Raw genomic sequence first — 18,451 nt, 5'->3', positions numbered from 1 at the left:
CTGCAGCGATTTGTGCCCCCCACCCAGTGACTCTCCATTACCTCCTCACCCTAGCTGGTGGCAGGGGATGGGACGGTGTCCTGGGAGAGGTCTCTGAGAATGCCCAAGAGGGAGATGCTGGGATGAAAGGACAAGGCCAAATCCTGCTCCAACCCCAGCCAAGGGGAGTGAAAGGCTCTCATAGCACAGCAGTGGGGAGGTGGAGAATACATGTGTGAGCGGAGCAAACCTGTTGCAGGCAGAGCCTGCAGGGCTGGCACTAAACATGCATCTCCCATGGGCCCCCCACGGGTCCCCCACCCTGCACCCCTGAACTTGTGCAGCATCTGCACACCCCAGCATGGGGACGTGAGCCACCAGCACGGGGACCCAGCTGCAGCTACAGTGCCACGTCAAGTTTTGTTGTGGGAAATATCTGGTAATGCCAGTTAATTACCATGAGCAAGTCATGAGTAACTTGTGTCACCCAAACCAGCCATTAACATACTGATGGTACGTGCAGGGCAGGCAGGTAGATACAAATGAAACCCTAAAACCGTGTATATAAATTAAATTTCAAGCAGAATTTGTTGCTGCCTTTCCACGCCAGGCCCTCCGGAGACCTCCCGGGGCACTCTGCGCTGTTTTCCTCCTGCCTGTGGGCTGGAAACACGTGGTTTTCCCGATGAAATCTGCCTCCCCAGGGCCACGTAGAGCCTGGGGTACATCGGCACCAATGCTGGAGCGGGCTCCGACTTTTCGAGCAAGGCGGAAGAGGGCATGGGTAGACCAGGGCTCCCTGAAGAGCCTCGGGACCGGGGTGGGAAGGGCGAAGGGCACCCCGGGAGCCCCCCAGGGCTCCGACAAGTGGGGATCGGGACACCATGGCTTCCCCAGGGCACCGGCGAGAGGGGCCGGGGCGGCACCGGGGACGCAGCGGGAGCTCCAATGCTCGAGTCCCGCCCCGGCCCCGTGCTCCCGGTGCGGGGAGACCCGCCGTCTGAGGGGAGTCTCAGGGGTTTCCATGGCAATGGGAACGGGGCGGAGCTCGGCGTTTCTGTTACCGAAGTGCCCGAGAGTGCGGGGCCGCGGCTGGGGCTGGCTTCGGATGGCCCCGCCGGTGTCGCTGTCCCGTGCTCGGTGAGTGGCCCCACGGCACCGGCACCGCCAGGAGGGGGGTGGTTTGAACCGGGCTGGACCGGAGCGGAGCGGGGCTCTCTTTGTCTGAGGGCTGCGGCATGGAGCACCCGGGGCGGCGGCGAGAGCGCGGTTTCCCGTTAGCCTGCAGCGGGCGGCACCAACGGGACCGGCTCCAGGACCCGCTCCGGGACAGCTGGGGCGCGGAGCGGGGCGGGGCACTACAGGGCCTCTGCGTACCGGGACCGGCAGCGGGACCGGGGAGGCGATGGACGGGGCTGCGCCTTCTGTGCACCGAGATCAGCACCGGGACATTGGACCGGGACCGCGCCGCTGCGTTTCCCTCCCCGGGTGCCGCCGGCTGGGAGGACAAGGGACCCCCGCGGCGGGGGGTGGCCCTCGGGGTCCGCGTGCCCTCCGAGGCACCCCAGGTCCCGGGGGTGCGCTGCGGTACCCGCCTTACCCCGGCAGTGGGGGTCGGCGGAGGCTGCCCGGCCCTTGGCCGGAGCTGCCTGCGGTCCCGGAGTTAATGAATACATAACGCCCAGTCCGCAGTTAGGAGGAGCCTGGGAAGGCTTCAGGAATGAGTAAATTAATTACAGGGCCGGTTTATGTCACATCCGCTGGGCGCACGGAGGGAGCCCGGGGCTTTCAGTGCCCGGGTCCCGGGCGTGGAATCGGCATTGATGCAACTTCCCGCGGGACTCGGGGCCGGCGTTGCCCTCGCGGTTTGCTCCAGCCCGGTCCCCTGGGCTCTCCCGGCTGGAAACTGAGGCAGGCTGAGATGTCTTTCCTTGGGCTTATCTGCAGAGGTGCTGTGCTCAGGACCCCCGTGCTATGATCACATCCCGCACGGCCTGGGATCTGGGATCTGCAAAAGCCTGCTGGAAGGCGAAGGACTTTCCCCGGAGCGGTGAGTTCAGCTCACGCCCTTGCTCACGCCTGGGGAAGGAGAGGCCGGGAACAGGCCAGCCTGCATTTTTCACATTTCTTTCTGGATGAAGCTTGGGATTTGAGAAATGGAGACTCGGAAGCGGGCGCAAAGGCGTTGGTAGCCTCTGGGGTGAGCAGAGAGGGCGGCCTTCATCTCCCTCCTGGCGCTTCTGAGCGGGAAGCTAAAGGAGAAACGTCAGAATTTAGCATGTAAATAAGAAATTGGAGCGAGACGCGAGGCCCTCGCTTCTCCACGGCTTCGGCTCCTCCGGAGGCTCCTTGTCCGTCCCGGTGCACGGAGCCCGGAGGTGAGTTCAGTGGAGGGATTTTCTCTGGGCTGTTTCGCAGGCGGGCGGGTGGCTGCTTGTCCCGACCTGCAGCCGTTTGTCGGGTAACAACCTTTCCTGCCTCCTTGCCGGAGGTGCCAGGTGGTTTTCGGCAAAAGGGGAGGCTGGATTCCCCGCTTGAGCTTTTTTTGCTGTTGGCTTCAGCGTTCTCCAGCCCTATGTGCTGGCAGCCGCTTATCTGTGCACTGCTTCCTCCCTGGCATTGAGGCCAGCCCAGCCGAACACTGGATTTCCAGTGCTTCCTCTGCCTGGTGGCTGTTGCTGCCCATGCCAGTGAGGATCGCATCACCTTTATCCGGGCGTTCTCTTTGGAAGCATTTGATTGTCACACTGTGCATGAAATGTTATGGTTAATTACAGGCTGGGAAGAAGTCCAGAGCAATGGGCTGACTTCATCAGCGCATATCTCCCTCCAGGTGTTGCTTCCACCTCTGGCCCAAGCTCCTCCAGAGGATTTTAGGGAAAAAAACCTGCATTGGTGGAGTTTCATTTGTGGGTTGTTGTTTTTTTCCTGCTTGCCAGAGATGCCATGTGGCTGCCTGCGATGGTGGCAGATGGGGAAGGGGCACAGTGTCCCCAGGCAGTTCCCTTTGGGATGTAGCCCTCACCAGCCAGTTTTCCCATAGCAAAGGAGGGCACAGCCAAGGGTAAAATCTTCAAGATCTGTTTTCTTTCCGTGCAGCTCAGAATTACTTCCCTGTGTGCTTTTGGGTTTGGCTGAATGAGAAATGAAAGAAATACTTGGGAGCAGTGGAGGGAGGTAATGGCAGGGTCCATCCGCGTGGTTTCGGTGATGCAAGCTGGTGCTGGCAGCTTTTCCAAGATGGGGTTGTGGAAAGTGGAGAGGCTTGGCGAGGGGCAGGGGTGGCATGTCCCCAGTGAGGGACAGATCTGGTCCTGCAGAGAAGTGGTTGCTACACCCTGAGCTGTCATTACTGGTTGTCTCCACCCCCTGAAGGGCTAATTTTTCTAATTAGCATAATTAATATTTTCAATGAAACTCATGCACTGCCTGTTACACCCCAGTGCGGTGGTGGCAGCGGGGAGGAGGAGGTGAGTTTGCTGAGTGAGGCTGAAGGCCATGTCCCTCTGGGGATCTCAGGTTGACCTAGAGATGCTTTTTGCTCCATCTCAGGTCCTGGGCAGGACACACTCATTGCTGGGAGTCGAGCAGATGCCTCTGCCTAGGTGCCTCTGCTGCCTGCCCTGGTTCACCGTAAAATCCTCAGCGTGAGCTGGCCGGACACTCCAGAGCCCCGTGGGCTCTGCCTGGCTCTGCAGGTGAGGAGGGCATTTTGGGGGTGGTGGGAAAGACACCCCACATCCTGTGGGGCCATCCCTCAGTGGGAGCTCCCCATTACCACAGCCAGTGTCATGCCCCAATACCGGTGTCATGCACCTGGAGCAAAGCTGCTGCCTGGGTGGGGAGGGAAGAGTATCTCCTGGAAGTCGGAAGGCATCAAAAAATGCTGGGGAGCAGCCCAGAATAACATCTGGGTGACTTCTGGGTCATGTGGGCAGGAGAGCTCAAGGCAGAAAAGAAAATGCAGCATCCTGAGATGGCGTTTGCAGCAAGGTGAAGGAGGAGGAAGGCTGCTGTGTCAGGGAGAGTCAGGACACTGTGTGCTGGTGTTGATGCCACCAGTTCATCCTGGGCTTCGGGCAAATAATTTAAATTCCCCTTCTTTGACAAGAAGGAAAACATCTTCTTATCTCACAGCAGCCTTGATGAATTCCCTCTGGCAAAATCCTCCGGAGTGTTAAAGGTAGAGGCACGGCAGACACACATGTTCCAAATCACTCTCAAATATTTTGGATGTGCTGAGTATTCATCCATCTGATGGGGTGAGGCGGGTTTCCTGGCTTCTCTGCCTGCAGGATGAGGCCACAGGCTCTGAGATAAGGTATAAGTTTGAGCAGGGCAGGGAGCACCTCTGGGAGCTCGGCCGATTGGCAGCTTAGCATTCCGTGTATCTGTGCTACAGTGCTTTTATAAATAGTGATTAAAAAGCAAGTTTATTTTTCTTTCCCTGTGAGCTGGTGATACATCCAGTAGGTACAGAAATTTGGGATCTTCTGTATATTCCTTTCCCTTCTTCTCAGTTTCTTCTCTGCATTTTTTTTTTTTTTTGAACTGAGCTCTATCCCACAGGGCATGGTGTTCCCACCTGAGCCATGGCTCACCAGCAAGCAGCTTCACATCCAACGCTGCCTGCAAGCCATATGGGCCATAGAGAAAAAAATAGGTACTAATCAGAGTAATTTCATGAGCAAGCTGAGGGAAGAAGATGTTTGTGGGAATAACCGAAAGAAAGTCCATCACAGCAGCTTCTCACCACTGAAATCCCTTGGAGGGAGGGTTTCCCCAGGCTCTCCTGTCACAGAATCCCAGACTGGTTTGTGTTGGAAGGTACCTTAAAGCTCATCCAGTTCCAGCCCCCTGCCACAGGCAGGGACACCTTCCACTAGACCAGGTTGCTCCAAACCCTGTCCAGCCTGGCCTTGAACACTGCCAGGGATGGGGCAGCCACAGCTTCTCTGGGCAACCTGTGCCAGGGCCTCAGCACCTTCACAGGGAAGGACTTCTGCCTAAGAGCTCATCTCAGTCTCCCCCTCTGTCAGGTTAAAGCCATTCCGTGTTGTCTTATTGCTACAATCCCTGATGAAGAGCCCCTCTCCAGCATCCTTGTAGGCACCTTCAGATACTGGAAGGCTGCTATGAGGTCTCCACGCAGCCTTCTGTTCTCCAGGCTGAACAGCCCCAATGTTCTCAGGCTGTCCTCTGCAATGTCCTCCTTGCTCTCTCCTCCTGGCCAGCCTGGTGAGATGCCGCTGCGAGATCCATGTTGTGCACAGTTGCTGCATCTAAGCTCCCCATCCTGTTTCTTCTCATGGACACAGGCCCTGCAGGAGGCATCAGAGCAGCAGTGGGAGGAACATCAGCCCTGGGCCCTGACACTGGCCTCCAACGAGTTGCTGGCATCTCCCTGCACACAGGCAGTAGCCACCACAGGACAGGCAGCCTTCATCATGGACCTGGAGAAAACAGGTGAGGGGGAAGTGGGGATGCAGTGGTGGGCACTCAGGAGGAGGGATGGGATGGGTGCAGGGAACCTGCCAGCAGGTACCAGGAGGACCTCTCCTCTTTTGGACTGGGGAGATATTGGATGTTGGTAGAAATCAAACACTAGCCAACTGCCAGGTGGCACCAGGCCACCAATGAACTATTTAACAGGGTGAACAGAGCTGGTGAGCACCAGCAAAACCTCCGTCCCTCTGTAGGAAAATGTAATGCTTCTGGAAATGCTGGCGCTGGGGAATCCGTCTAGCAGCTCCTCTGCCTAGGATGCTCTCACAGGAGGAAGGTGTTAGAGCAAGGAGGAGCATGTTATTCCTGCAGGATCACCCCTGCCTGGCAGTTTGACTTGCAGCTGGGTGTTGTGGCTTTGAACCTGTCTCTGCCTTCCATCCCAGATTTGGGATTAGGGTGGATGATGGGTGCAGAGCCCTTGTGCCTCCTGTAGTCTTGTCTTATCCCTACATGCTCCCCAGGGGGTGAGAGCTGGCATTCCTGTTAACTTTAGAAGTACTGGGGTAGGTTTTGTGTGTGCTGGGTTCAAAGGGAACGTCACAGTGCTCTGCCTGAGCTGGGCTGAGCTTTTGGTGTGGAAAGAGAAGCTGGTGTCTGTTGTCACACTTCCAGGATATTCATCCCAAGTCAGGGACACAAAACCCAGCAATCGCTTCCGCAGACATTGCAGAATAAGTCCCATGGCATATAGTTGACAGCAGAGTCATGGTTTGGTGCCAGCATTTAATTTTCTGTCCATTCTGCTGGCTCTTTAACTCCTTTGAAAGGCAGCAGGTCTGATTCACGGACAAAGAAAGTCTTGCTTCTTGTATTCAGGATGTTTCCTATGAAGCAGCCAGCATCTTCCTGCAGGTAGCAAAACAGTTCCCACTATCACCTCCTGCCTTGAAAACCTCAAGGTGTCTGGTGGCAGCACCTGAAATCCATGGCAAGCAGTGAATGGCACTGGGCAGCCAGGATCCTGGCCGCCACTTTGCCTGCTGCAGTGCCTCATCCCCACATTGGGAATGAGTCAGGCCAGCTCATTTCTTCTTGGGAACTACCAAGTCATTTAGGGATTCATTTGGCAGGCTCTGATGTACAGCCAGTTTGGCTCCTGTCAGCACCGGTGGCCCCATTAATGCACAGAAAACCATGTTTAAAGTAATAGTAGGAGGTTGGGAAGCTGAATGCGCAAGGATTAGGCAACACAGCCAACCAGGGTACCTATCTCATTTTAATTTGGCTTCCATTATGTTTGTGTTTAATGATGCAGTCTTTAATAACATGATCACATCCTGGTTTTTGACCGGCACCTGCTCATTCAGTAAAGAGGATGCCGGCATGAATCAGAGCCATGGTGAAGGCGGTTGTTATCTGAGTGAGGAGGCAGCACCTTGCCATGTGACTGGGCTGGGTCACAGTGCAGTGGCCTGGACAGACACACGGTATTACACCCTAGGATGTTCTGCTGGCATCAGCATAACCCTTTGGATCCCACCCTCTCCCAGGGACTCACCGTTGGTGCTTCTGGCCACAGTCAGCACCATGGCATGCAGGATGTACCTCCTGGCACATCACTGCTCTCCGTGGGACTGCTGCAAGTCCTGTTTCCTGCAGTCCCACCTCCACTGCAGCCCCTGGGATTCTCCCCATAGCTGGTATCCCGTTCCCCAGGGAGGCAGCCAGGTCCTGAGCGGCTCCATCTTTGCTCCCACTGCAGGAGGGAGGATCTGTGGTGGGAAACGTGCCAGTCTGCCAGCGTCCCGGCCCTTCCCGGTGATCCAGAAGGTGATGGCATCCATGGCGCACCTGCAGGAGGAGAAGCTGCGGCTTCAGGAGCAGCTGCTGGGGCTGCAGGAGAAGCTTGCTGCCCGGGAGAATGACGAGCTTTCCCTGTCTCTCCAGCTGCAAGGCCAGGTATGGCGGGGACAGGGCAACACAAGAGAGTCCATTGGGGTCCCCACCTTCAGGCTGTGGCTTGACTGAAGCACTCTGGCTTTCAGTTAGTGAGGATCATGCTTGGAAGGAGCGTGGGACCTCACGGAGCATTGTGTATGGGGATGAGCTGGGTACTCCTGAGCACTGATGGGATGGCATCCCATCAGCTTTGGCTGCGCCTCCCTCGGGATGCTTGCAGCCCCTTGTTTGATGTTGTGACACCAGGATGATGCTGTTGAGGGCACGCGGCTCCTTGGGTATGATGTGGTGGGGAGGGCTTTGGGAATCAGGGTCACAGTCCTGCGGCCATTGTCCAAACTCCCAGAGCAGGACAAGTTCGTTAGACTGACGCAGCAGATTAATTTTAGTGACTTTTGAGAGTCAGGAGGTGGAAACTGAATGTGAAGGCACAGAGTTGTCTGCCAGAGGGGAGAGTGTTTTAGCTGCCATCACCAGTGTTTTAGCTGTCATCACCAGAACCCTCCTCAGATCCGTCCCACACCACCGTGACTGCATCCTCAGTGTGAGGACCTGGGTCATCTTAGGGAGATAGAAATTCCGGCTGCTCATAAAGGCATTTGCATGTGGCTGTTGTGGAAGCTGTTACAGTCAGGTTCTGCTTGTTCCACGGGTGTCAAAAAGGCGGAGGTAATTGTCCTGCATTTGGCTGGCATACTCTGCATGACACAAGCGTGAGCACTGGCAGGATCCGGCCCCACGCTGTCCAGTTCAGCAGCAAGCACAGAGCAAAGTGCCAACCCAAACTTCCAAAGCCTGGGCATGGCTGGGCCACAGCTTCAGCCGGATCCAGCTGCCCAGGAATCCCTGTCGCCTCCAGAGAGCAGGATGCAGCCTGAGATGCCTGAGCAGGTAGGAGATGGAGGTGTATTTTGGGGTGCTGCTGGCACAGGGAGCGGTGGGCAAGCTCCGGCGTGTGTGTCTAAAAAATGCCTTAATAATCTGCCTTCCTGAGAGTGGAAATGGGATTTCCCCCCTCGAGTGCAAGACTGCTGTACACGGCACACGATCAGGGTCTCCTGATACCGCAGGGAGCAGTTTGCTTCTCCAGCTTGTCACCGTGAGCACAGAGCTCTCCCGCAGGACCCACACTCCTTGCTGAGTGTGCAGGAGATGCCCCTGTCCCTGTGAGGGTGTGCCCTAATAACTGATTGTTATTAACTGCAGCACTATGTCAGCACATCCACACTGCGTTTAGAATCATAGGATCATAGAATCAGCCTGGTTGGAAAAGACCTTTAAGATCTTCAAGTCTAACCATTGCCCAGCACTGCCGAGGCCAGCACTGAACCACGTCACTGAGGGCCTTGGCTACACGGTTTGTGAACACTTCCAGGGACGGTGACTCCACCACTGCCCTGGGCACCCTGTTCCAATGCCTGAGCACTCTTCGGGGAAGAAATTGTTCCTAATTTAGTATCCTATTAATCAGGAGCTCCTAAATGATGGTCCATGGAGGCCGAGTTGCTGGTTGTTGGGATGGAGCAGCAGTCTGCTGTGTCCAAGTGAGGGGTTTGCCTGGGAAGCATCCTCCTGTCAGGCTCGGACATGGGGACTTCTGGAAGGGTTCCTGCTTCCTCTTTCTCCAGAGATAACTTCCCTAGAAAGAAAAATAGAGAAGGCAAAATGGAGCTGTGTTGCAGGATGGGCTCTCCAGGCTCCTGAAGCACAATTATGGATAGGTTTGTTTTCTTCCTTCTCCAAAGACGCTGCTTTTGCTTTTTTTTTTTTTTTATCTTTAATAATGGTTTCTGCTAATGCTCAACATGGACAAATTACACACATGGTCAAACAAGGTTGAAGCAGGCCTTTCATTAAGGCTCATTTTAATCAGCTCATGTGAATCAGGCGCTCAGAGCAAGGTGGAAAATTAAGGCATAAGAAAGGTGCGAGCCAGACTGGTGGCCGGCATGGCACCACGGGGTCTCCTCCAAAAGCTGCTGAGATGCCTCCCGGTTAACCCTGCCTGTGTTGACAGGTTGAAGCTCTGAAAGCAAAGCTCCTGGAGCAGGCGCAGGAGATTGGGCGGCTACGCTCGGAGCTGGTGAGCTGCCACCACACTGGGGCTAAGCTGAGGATTGAAACCTTCCCAGGGTTGCAGTTTGGACTCTGCAAGCTGAGAAAGACATTGAGGGGTGGAAGTCTATGGGATTTTCTGTCCAATGGAATGTCACAACTGGTGGCCGTCAGGCAGGCAAAGCTACCCCCTCCAGCACTGTCACCCTGCAGTGGGAAGTGATTGACTCTGGGGGCTGGGGTCCCCTGGGGACAGCAGAGTGCAGGGTCCCCAGGCAGGGTGGGGGTGGCTCTGACATGGAAGGCTGGGGCTCCCCTGATGGAGGAGGCTGGGGGTTCCCTGGGGGCAGCAAGGTGGAGGCTTTTATCCATGCAGTAGGCGGGGGGGGGTGTGTGTGTGTGTGTTCTTCTGTGAGCAGATGAGGTCTTCCCTGGGTGCAGCAGGCTGGGGTTCCCTGAGCATGGTAGGCTGGGGGATGCTGCAGGCTGGGGCTCCCCGGAGTGCATCTACCTCCCGCTCCACTGCACCTGTCCCGTTGCAGGGCAGCACGGATGTGGAGAAGCACCGGGACCTGCTTGCGGCTGAGAATGAGCGCCTGCGTCAGGAGCTGAAGATGTGCGAGGTGGAGCTGCGGCAGCAGCAGCAGGCCCCATGCCGGGACTGCATCCACCTCCAGGTAAGTGGCTGGCGGTGGCAGCTTGGTGACAGAATGATGGGCACCCATGGGTGACACAGCCTCGGCTCTGCTGTTTGTGGCCAGGAGAATGCCGGGCTGCAGGAGCGGCTGTCCCAGCTTCAGCGGGAGGCAGAGGAGACGCGGGCCAAGCTGGGGGAGCTGGACCTGGAGGTGCAGCAGAAGACGAACCGCTTGGCCGAGGTGGAGCTGCGGCTCAAGGACTCCCTGGCAGAGAAAGCCGAGGAGGAGGAGAGGCTTAGCCGGCGGCTGAGGGACAGCCAGGAGACCATTGCCAGCCTCAAATCCCAGCCCCAGCAGATAAAGGTGAGCACCGAGGGGCACTCCGTAGAATCACAGGCTCACTGCCTGGTTTGGATTGGAAAGGACCTTAAAGATCGCCCAATTCCAACCCCCTACCATGGGCAGGGACACCTTCCACTAGACCAGATTGCTCCAAGCCCTATCCAAGCTGGCCTTGAACACTGCCAGGGATGGGGCAGCCACAGCTTCTCTGGGCACCCTGTGCCAGGGCCTCAGCACCCTCACAGGGAAGAACTTCTGCCTAAGATCTCATCTCAGTCTCCCTCTGTCAGGTTAAAGCCATTCCCCATTGTCCTGTCCCTACAGGCCCTTGTTCAAAGCCCCTTTCCAGGTTTCTTGTATCCCCTTTAGGCACTGGAGCTGTTGTAAGGTCTCCCCTTAAGGAGCCTTCTCTTCTCCAGGCTGAACCAGCCCAGCTCTCTCAGCCTGGCTCCAGAGCAGAGCTGCTCCGGCCCTCACAATGTCTGATCCATGTCCCTCTGATCTATGTCTCCTGGCCAAGCAAGGGGAGCTGGGCTGGGTGCCTGCTCAGGCCTAGTGGGTGCCCTGCAAGTGCCACCCATTCCTCTCCCCTGTAGACATCAGTGCAGCACTATGATTCCACAAATGAGCCAAAGCTCCTTCCTCATACACCCCATCTCTGAGTGCTTTTCTCTGACAGTACATCATCAAGACAGTGGAGTTGGACTCAGCCAAGACGAAACAAGCTCTGTGTGAGAGCCAGTCCCGAAACCAGTACCTGCAGGAGCAGGTAGGGATGCAGAGGCAGGTGCTAAAGGAGATGGAGCAGCAGCTGCAAAACTCCCAGAAGACAGAGGCTCAGCTCCGAGCTCAGGTCTGAGTGCAAAGCAGGGAAAGAGAAACCACCCGGCCCACCTGTGTGTGCTGCGGTGCAGCAGTGAGTGCTCACGGCTCATATCCCCCTCTTTCCTTCTCTCCCACCCAGATCATGACATACGAGGCTGAGCTGGAGCGAGCCCATGGGCAGATGCTGGAGGAGATGCAGGCAATGGAGGAGGAGAAGAACCACGCCATTGAGGAGGCGTTTTCCCGTGCTCAAGTGGAGATGAAGGCAGTGCATGAGAACCTGGCCGGTGAGGAGGGGGGGTGGGGCTGGGGCTGGGGTGTCGTGCCACATGTCCCTCACTCTGCCTCCTGCCTGCAGGCGTCCGGACCAACCTGCTGACGCTGCAGCCGGCGCTGCGCACCCTCACCCATGACTACAACAGCCTGAAGCGGCAGGTCCGAGACTTCCCCCTGCTTCTCCAGGAGACCCTACGGAGCGCCAGGGCCGAGGTGAAATCCCCTCCTTTCCCAGGGCTACCACCCCATGCCAATGGGGATGCTGGGGGGGTGTCACTGAGCTGCTGGTCTCCATCCCCCACAGATCAGCCAGGCCATTGAGGAGGTGCACAGCACCAACCGAGAGTTGCTGCGCAAGTACCGCCGCGAGCTGCAGCTCCGCAAGAAGTGCCACAATGAACTGGTGCGGCTCAAAGGTGTGTGTCCCATCACAGGAGAGTGTGTCCCTGTGAGGGAACAGGGCAGCACCACCTCACTGCACCCCAGCACCATGAGGTCCCTCTAAGATGCTCGGGTTGGCGATGAGCTGCATTGGTCAGCAGCACTCAGCCTGCCCAGTGTTTGATGGTGATGGGGGTGGCAGCAGAAGGTGATGGGGCTGACACCATCCCTGCATCCCTCTCCTTCTCCAAGGAAACATCCGTGTTTTCGGGCGGGTCCGCCCCATTACAAAGGAGGATGGCGAGGGTGCAGAAGCAGCCAACGCGGTAACCTTTGATGCCAATGATGACGCTGTCCTGCACCTCCTGCACAAGGGGAAGCTGGTGTCCTTTGAGCTGGATAAGGTCTTCCCCCCACAAGCATCACAGGAGGAGGTGGGTGCTGCTGTCCATGCTGCTGGTGTGATGGGAGAGATACAGCCACCTTCTTCTGACATCCCCGGTGCCTCTCCAGGTCTTTCAGGAGGTTCAAGCCCTGGTCACTTCCTGCATCGATGGCTACAACGTCTGCATCTTCGCCTATGGGCAAACAGGGGCAGGGAAAACCTACACGATGGAGGTGAATTTACCTGGCTTTGCTTCCCTCTTCTTTCTTGGCTTCCCATCCCGTGGTGCCCAGTCTCAGCACCCTCCTCTAACCAGGATAAGATGAAAGAGGGTGACAAGTGTCCTGCCCCCATTTCTCACCCCAATCCATCAGGGAACAGCAGCAAACCCAGGGATCAACCAGCGGGCCCTGCAGCTCCTCTTCTCGGAGGTGCGGGGCAAAGCGGCTGACTGGGACTATGCCATCAGTGTCAGTGCTGCTGAGATCTACAATGAGTCCCTCAGGTACAGGCAGGGGAAAAAGCTCTAACGGGGCACCAAAGCTCACCTGGGCATCACCCCACAGTGCTCTGCTCCTGTTGCAGCAGCCTGGCTTTGGCTGCTTGTTCCTTGGGCTCTGGGTTTCGCTGTGCAAGGGTTTATTTTAACTTTTTTAGGGGGGTTTGGTGCACGCTGCCCTTTCAAAGCGCTCTCCCTCAAGCTCTGTTACTTAGGCTCCCAGCCCTTCCAGCACTCCCAGGCACAGATGCCAGAGCAACCCCCTCTCCTCCCTTCCCCAGCACCCCTCCAAGATGTATATTTAGAAATTACTAACTGGGAGCATAAGAAGTATTTTCCTCCCCAGCCCAGCCGCAGGCTGTGAGGAGGTTGGGAAGGCGACCATATGGGTAATGTGGATGGCAATAAGGACTAGGTCTGGGTTGTGTGGGCACATGGGAAGCCAAGAGCCAAGGGCTGCGACTGGGATGTGCAGCATCCTGGGAGGACCCAGCTGCTCCGGCAGCCTGGGGTCACAGCTCTCTGCCATGGAGGGGCTGCAGTGCTAGAGGGGAGCTGTTGCCTGTGACCCCCTGCAATGGCAGTAAGTATAACAGGTACCCCTTCACCCAGGGACCTGCTGGGGAAGGAGCCGCAGGAGAAGCTGGAGATCAAGCTGTGTCCTGATGGCAGCGGGCAGCTCTATGTGCCAGGGCTGACTGAGTTCAGGGTGCAGAGCGTGGAAGACATCAACAAGGTGCAGGGGGGCAGGGGGAGGCACAAGGGGCACAGTCAGAATCCTTGACTGGTTTGGGTTGGAAAGGACCTTAAAGCTCACCCAGTTCCAGCCCCCTGCCACAGGCAGGGACACCTTCCACTAGACCAGGTTGCTTCAAGTCCCGTCCAACCTGGCCTTGAACACTGTCAGGGATGGGGCAGCCACTGGTGGGCTCTGTGATGTGTGACCCCCAGGTTTGGGAGTATTTCTGAAGCACTGGGGAGCAATAGAGATGAAAATAGGTCCCTGGGTGCGATGTGATGGTCACTGAACCGTGGGTGAGCTGCAGGGGGTTAAAAATAAAAGTGGGATCCGGGTGGCTCCCAGGCTCCCAGCGGGATGATGGCTGTCACTGCAGCGCTCTGCATCACCCAGGCTGAGACCTGACAGCAGTCATCACCCCAGTGGACCAGGCACCTCGTGGGGGGCTGTTGCATGAGTGGCAGGGGGTTTATGGTGGGTTTGGAGCAGGTTGGCCTCACCCCCCCGTCTCCCTGGCTTCCACCAGGTCTTTGAGTTCGGCCACGTCAACCGTGCAACAGAGTGTACCAACCTGAACGAGCACAGCTCCCGCTCCCATGCCCTCCTCATCGTCACCGTCCGCGGGCTTGACCGCAGCACAGGGCTGCGCACCACAGGTGGGTCCCAGAGCAAGCCCCTCACCAGGGTGTTGGGCCACAGTGAGTGCCGAGGGGGTGCATGGGGCTGATGACAGCTATGGCTGCTTGTTTGCTGTGTGTCCCCAGGGAAGCTGAACCTGGTAGACCTGGCTGGATCGGAGCGTGTGGGGCGGTCGGGCGCAGAGGGCAGCCGGCTCCGCGAGGCACAGCACATCAACAAGTCCCTCTCTGCGCTGGGGGATGTCATCTATGCCCTGCGCTCCCGGCAGGGCCACGTTCCCTTCCGCAACTCCAAGCTGACCTACTTGCTGCAGGACTCGCTCAGTGGTGACAGCAAGACCCTCATGATGGTCCAGGTGGGGCTGGGCTCCCAGTGCTGGTCGGTAGCAGTATGGGGTCTGGGAATGGGTTTGGTCCCAGTGTTGCAGGAGGCAGTAGGGAGGCTGGAGTCTGGAGAGAGACCAGGCTTTTCTATAGGGTCTGCAGTCATGGGGCCAGGGGAAGGAAGCTCTGTCACTGTCTCTGCACCCCAGATGAGGCCAAGGGATGGGGGATGAACTTGGAATATGAACTCCTGCCCTCCCTGCCTGCGGATGGTTGCTGGCTCTCTGCGCACCATGTCTTTGCATGTTGACATCTCCCCATCCTGTCTCTCACTGGGAGGATGCTGGGCTCTGGCAGCTCCTCCATCCTTGCCCTGTGATTGCCCCCTGCCACCTGCTACAGCTTTTCCTGGCTGTCCCTTGTGCCAGGGCAGTTGGTGACAGGGGATCTGACTAGATCAGATGCTGGACGGGGCTATCCTGGGAGCAGCAGGTTAATAATAGTAGCTGGCCGGGACATGGCCCAGTGTGTTGGCTGGGGTGGGAGGCTAGCCCCGGGGGTGCAGCAGCTGCTGAAGTGACTGCCTGCTCCTGCCTACGCACAGGTGTCACCTGCCGAGAAGAACACCAGTGAGACACTGTGCTCCCTCAAGTTTGCTGAGAGGGTTCGTTCTGTGGAGCTGGGTCCCGTCTCCCGCAAGGCTGAACTGGGCTCTTGGCCCAGCCAGGAGCAGCTAGAGGTAAATGAGGGCTGCCCCTCCCCTTCCTTCTCACCCCTGTGTGTTTGGGGGTTCCTTCTGTTTTGCACCCATATGGGTCCCAGGGCTGTTTGCTGTTGGGTCCCCTCCATTGGGGATCATCACTTTGTGGGGCACTGGCTGTCCCTAAGCAGTGGTAGCTGGCCAATGCTGCCACTTCGGCTCTTCCAAGCACTGTTTTACAGCAGCCCCAGAGCACAATAGGACACCACGTTGCCCATGAGCCCATCCCTGTTCTTTCACTCTGAGGACTGGCACGGGCTGACCCTGGGGCCATACCCCTTCGTCTCCTCCCAGGGTGACTCTTCGGGGACCACAGCACCCCTTGGCCGGGCCCACATGTCCCCCAGCCCAGGGCACCTCTCCGGCCGCACTGCCTCCATCCGCAGGAAGCTTCAGCCCTCAGGTGGGTGGTGGGACATCCCAGCCCTGCTCCACACCCCAGGTACCCTGACAGAGCCCCTCCATCACCATCACAGGCACCTGCCCCCAGCCTCCTCCCAGCCAGGCACAGGCAGACAAAGCCAGTGGGGGGGAGATAGCTGATTTGTGATCAGCTTGTTAACTGTTGGCTAATTAGCCATGGGAAGCTTGGTTAGCACTTCCCCAAGAGTGCGCCACTGTGAAGCTGCAGCCTGGGGTGCAAATGGGCTGAACCTTTCTCCCTTCAATTACAGCCTGAATTAGGGGCAGCCGCAGCTGCCAGGTGAGTGCCTGCGGCCGGGAGCCGGTGGAGGGCTCTGCTTGGCCTTGTGCAGGGCAGGGGCACCGGGCTCTGCCGCTTGCAGGGGTGCTCATGGGGTGCTTGTGGGACCAGTGCAATGCAGCATCTGCTAGAATGCTGCCGATGGGGTCAGGGCAGTGATGGCTGTGCCCCCTGTGACCCACACGTCTCTTCCTGCAGGGAAGCTGAGGCCTGTGCCACTGTGACGAGTGCCAACCTTGGCACCAAACCTGCTGCAGGACCAGGCTCCACATGGTGCTACTGAGAGCTGGTTGCTGGGAGACACGGAGGCTTGGGTGCCGTCCCCTCGCCCAGCAGGACTCACAACCAGAGGGTAATGGCACCTCTTACATGAGCAGCACCGGGCCAGGGTCTCCCAGCAGCCAGACCCTCATCGCAGGGTGAGGACACCGGTTCTGGGCAGGGATCTGCCCCCTCAGACCTTTGGCTCTGTGACCTTTCGTTGTTGCTGGAAGGATGATTTTAGCCTGAGTGGGAGCTCCTGGGTGCCCCCTCTATCTCTCCAGCTTTTTTTCCAGAGGTATCTGGCTGGAGGGGGTGCTCAGAGCCAGGCAAGCTCCTGGAAATGTCTCTGGGGGCGCAGGCTGGGGCTGCACTGGGCAGCGGCCTCATGTCTTATAGAGCAGAGCTTCCTCTATTTTAAGCCAGAAAACAAATCCTAGCAGCACCTTTCCCTGTGTAGGTTTCTCAAGCCCTGTTGTTGCATGGAGGCACCCCAGTGCCATGCATGAGCCGAGCTGCCGTTACCCACGGTGCCAGTGCCGCCCTGGCACAGTAGTACACGGCACCAGGGTGGGTTTAGCAGTCTCAAAGCTATTGTAAAGTTCTTTACCAGTTGTCTTGTCAAGAGCGATCACAGCATGGTCAAGATGAAAGTGTTTGAAATATTTATACTCTGTTTACATGGTCTTGGAATGGAAAACAAGTGGAAAACAAACAAAAACCCCCTCCAGCCCAAAAACTGATTTACATATGGGGATGGTGGCTGGCAGGGGTATGGGAGGAGGTGGCATTGACCCTCAGACCTCTGAGCACCCACTCTTGGGTATGCTTTCTCCTGCTGCATATACCCAACCGGCTGCACTGATGCCTCCTTCCTACTGGCTCCCCTCCTCTTGCTCTTCCACAGCATATTCTATTAGAAAAAAAGCAAAAAAGGGAAAAATAAATGTAGCCTTTTTTAAGATTAGATGTTTCTATGTATTTTAATAACAATAAAAAAATCCTGTTTTGTAACAAAACTTATTTCAAATAAACTATTAAATCCAGTCCTCCTGTGCTGTTGTTTCTGCAGCAGTATTGGTGAGTGCTCTCTCCCATGGCACAGCATCTCCCTCACAGCTGGGAAAGCCCATGAGGGGCTTCCTCCTGGAGCTGTGCCTGGGAAAGCCTGGCACCAGACCCCAGGCTGCAGCTACCCACCTCCCTTCATTACCAGGAGATGGAGTTGTCAAACAAAGTAAGCCCCAGCACTGCAGTGTCCTGCTCTACCTCATGCTTCTCCCCACTGTGGGGACTGCTGCGGGCTGGCATGGGTCCTTATCACACCCCAGTTGGGTCCAGGCATGGGATCATCACCAGAAAGGCCCTGGGTGAGGCAGCAGCAGTGCATGCAGGACACACACAAAGTACACAGCATCTTCAGCACCAGTCCTACTGTCCTGCAACCACACATTGACAGCCTCTTGCTGCATGACCCACCTTCAGAGTCACAGAGGAGAGCAAGATGCTCCCCCTCACTCCCAAATCTTGACCACATTTGGGTGAAGTATCAGCAAGATTGGGATTGGCTTTAGATTATTTTTTTTGCTCGACCATACGAACCTCATGAAATTCAAGAAGGCCAAGGTCCTACACATGGGTTGGGGCAATCCTCATCACAAACACAGGCTGCGGGGGACAGGATGGAGCAGCCCTGAGGAGGACTTGGGGTGTTGGGTGATGAGAAGCTCCACATGACCCAGCTTCAGTGTGCGCTTCAGCCCAGATCCCCGTGTGCTGGGCTGCATCCCCAGAGTGTGAGCAGCAGGTTAGGAAAGAGATTCTGCCTCTCTGATGTGCTCTGGAGAGACTCCCTGCAGTCCTGAGTCCAGCTCTGGGTCAAGAACACAAGAAAGATGTGGAGCTGTTGGAGTGAGTTCAGAGGAGGCCATGGAGATGTTGCGAGGGCTGGAGCAGCTCTGCTCTGGAGCCAGGCTGAGAGAGCTGGGCTGGTTCAGCTGGAGAAGAGAAGGCTCCTTAAGGGGAGGCCTTAGAGCAGCTCCAGTGCCTAAAGGGGATACAAGAAACCTGGAGAGGGGCTTTGGACAAGGGCCTGTAGGGACAGGACAAGGGGGAATGGCTTTAACCTGACAGAGGGGACACCGAGATGAGATCTTAGGCAGAAGTTCTTCTCTGTGAGGGGTGTGAGGCCCTGGCACAGGTTGCCCAGAGAAGTTGTGGCTGCCCCATCCCTGGCAGT

The 18,451-nt window shown here is 57.0% G+C and overlaps 1 protein-coding gene across 1 annotated transcript; it reads left to right on the top strand.

Annotated features, from left to right (window-relative positions):
- The first annotated feature begins 1,938 nt into the window (after positions 1–1,938).
- On the top strand, positions 1,939–16,436 carry KIFC3 (kinesin family member C3). The gene is given in 20 exon segments (XM_057430409.1): positions 1,939–2,029; positions 3,532–3,677; positions 5,298–5,445; positions 7,190–7,386; positions 9,404–9,469; positions 9,984–10,118; positions 10,203–10,442; positions 11,101–11,274; positions 11,386–11,533; positions 11,605–11,735; positions 11,827–11,938; positions 12,156–12,337; positions 12,417–12,521; positions 12,663–12,793; positions 13,400–13,523; positions 14,053–14,182; positions 14,291–14,520; positions 15,093–15,227; positions 15,543–15,651; positions 16,150–16,436. Coding segments are annotated over 20 exon segments (2,745 nt in total). The 5' UTR covers positions 1,939–1,953; the 3' UTR covers positions 16,176–16,436.
- Positions 16,437–18,451: the final 2,015 nt, after the last annotated feature.

This window comes from Pezoporus wallicus, unplaced genomic scaffold (genome assembly GCF_028554395.1).
Source record: "Pezoporus wallicus isolate ANWC-B61680 ecotype Strahan unplaced genomic scaffold, APGP_CSIRO_Pwel_v1 contig_3573, whole genome shotgun sequence".
In the NCBI taxonomy this organism is placed as follows: Eukaryota; Metazoa; Chordata; class Aves; order Psittaciformes; family Psittacidae; genus Pezoporus; species Pezoporus wallicus.
The sequence above is the reverse complement of the archived record's forward strand: the minus strand, read 5'-3'. Positions and strand labels throughout refer to the sequence as shown.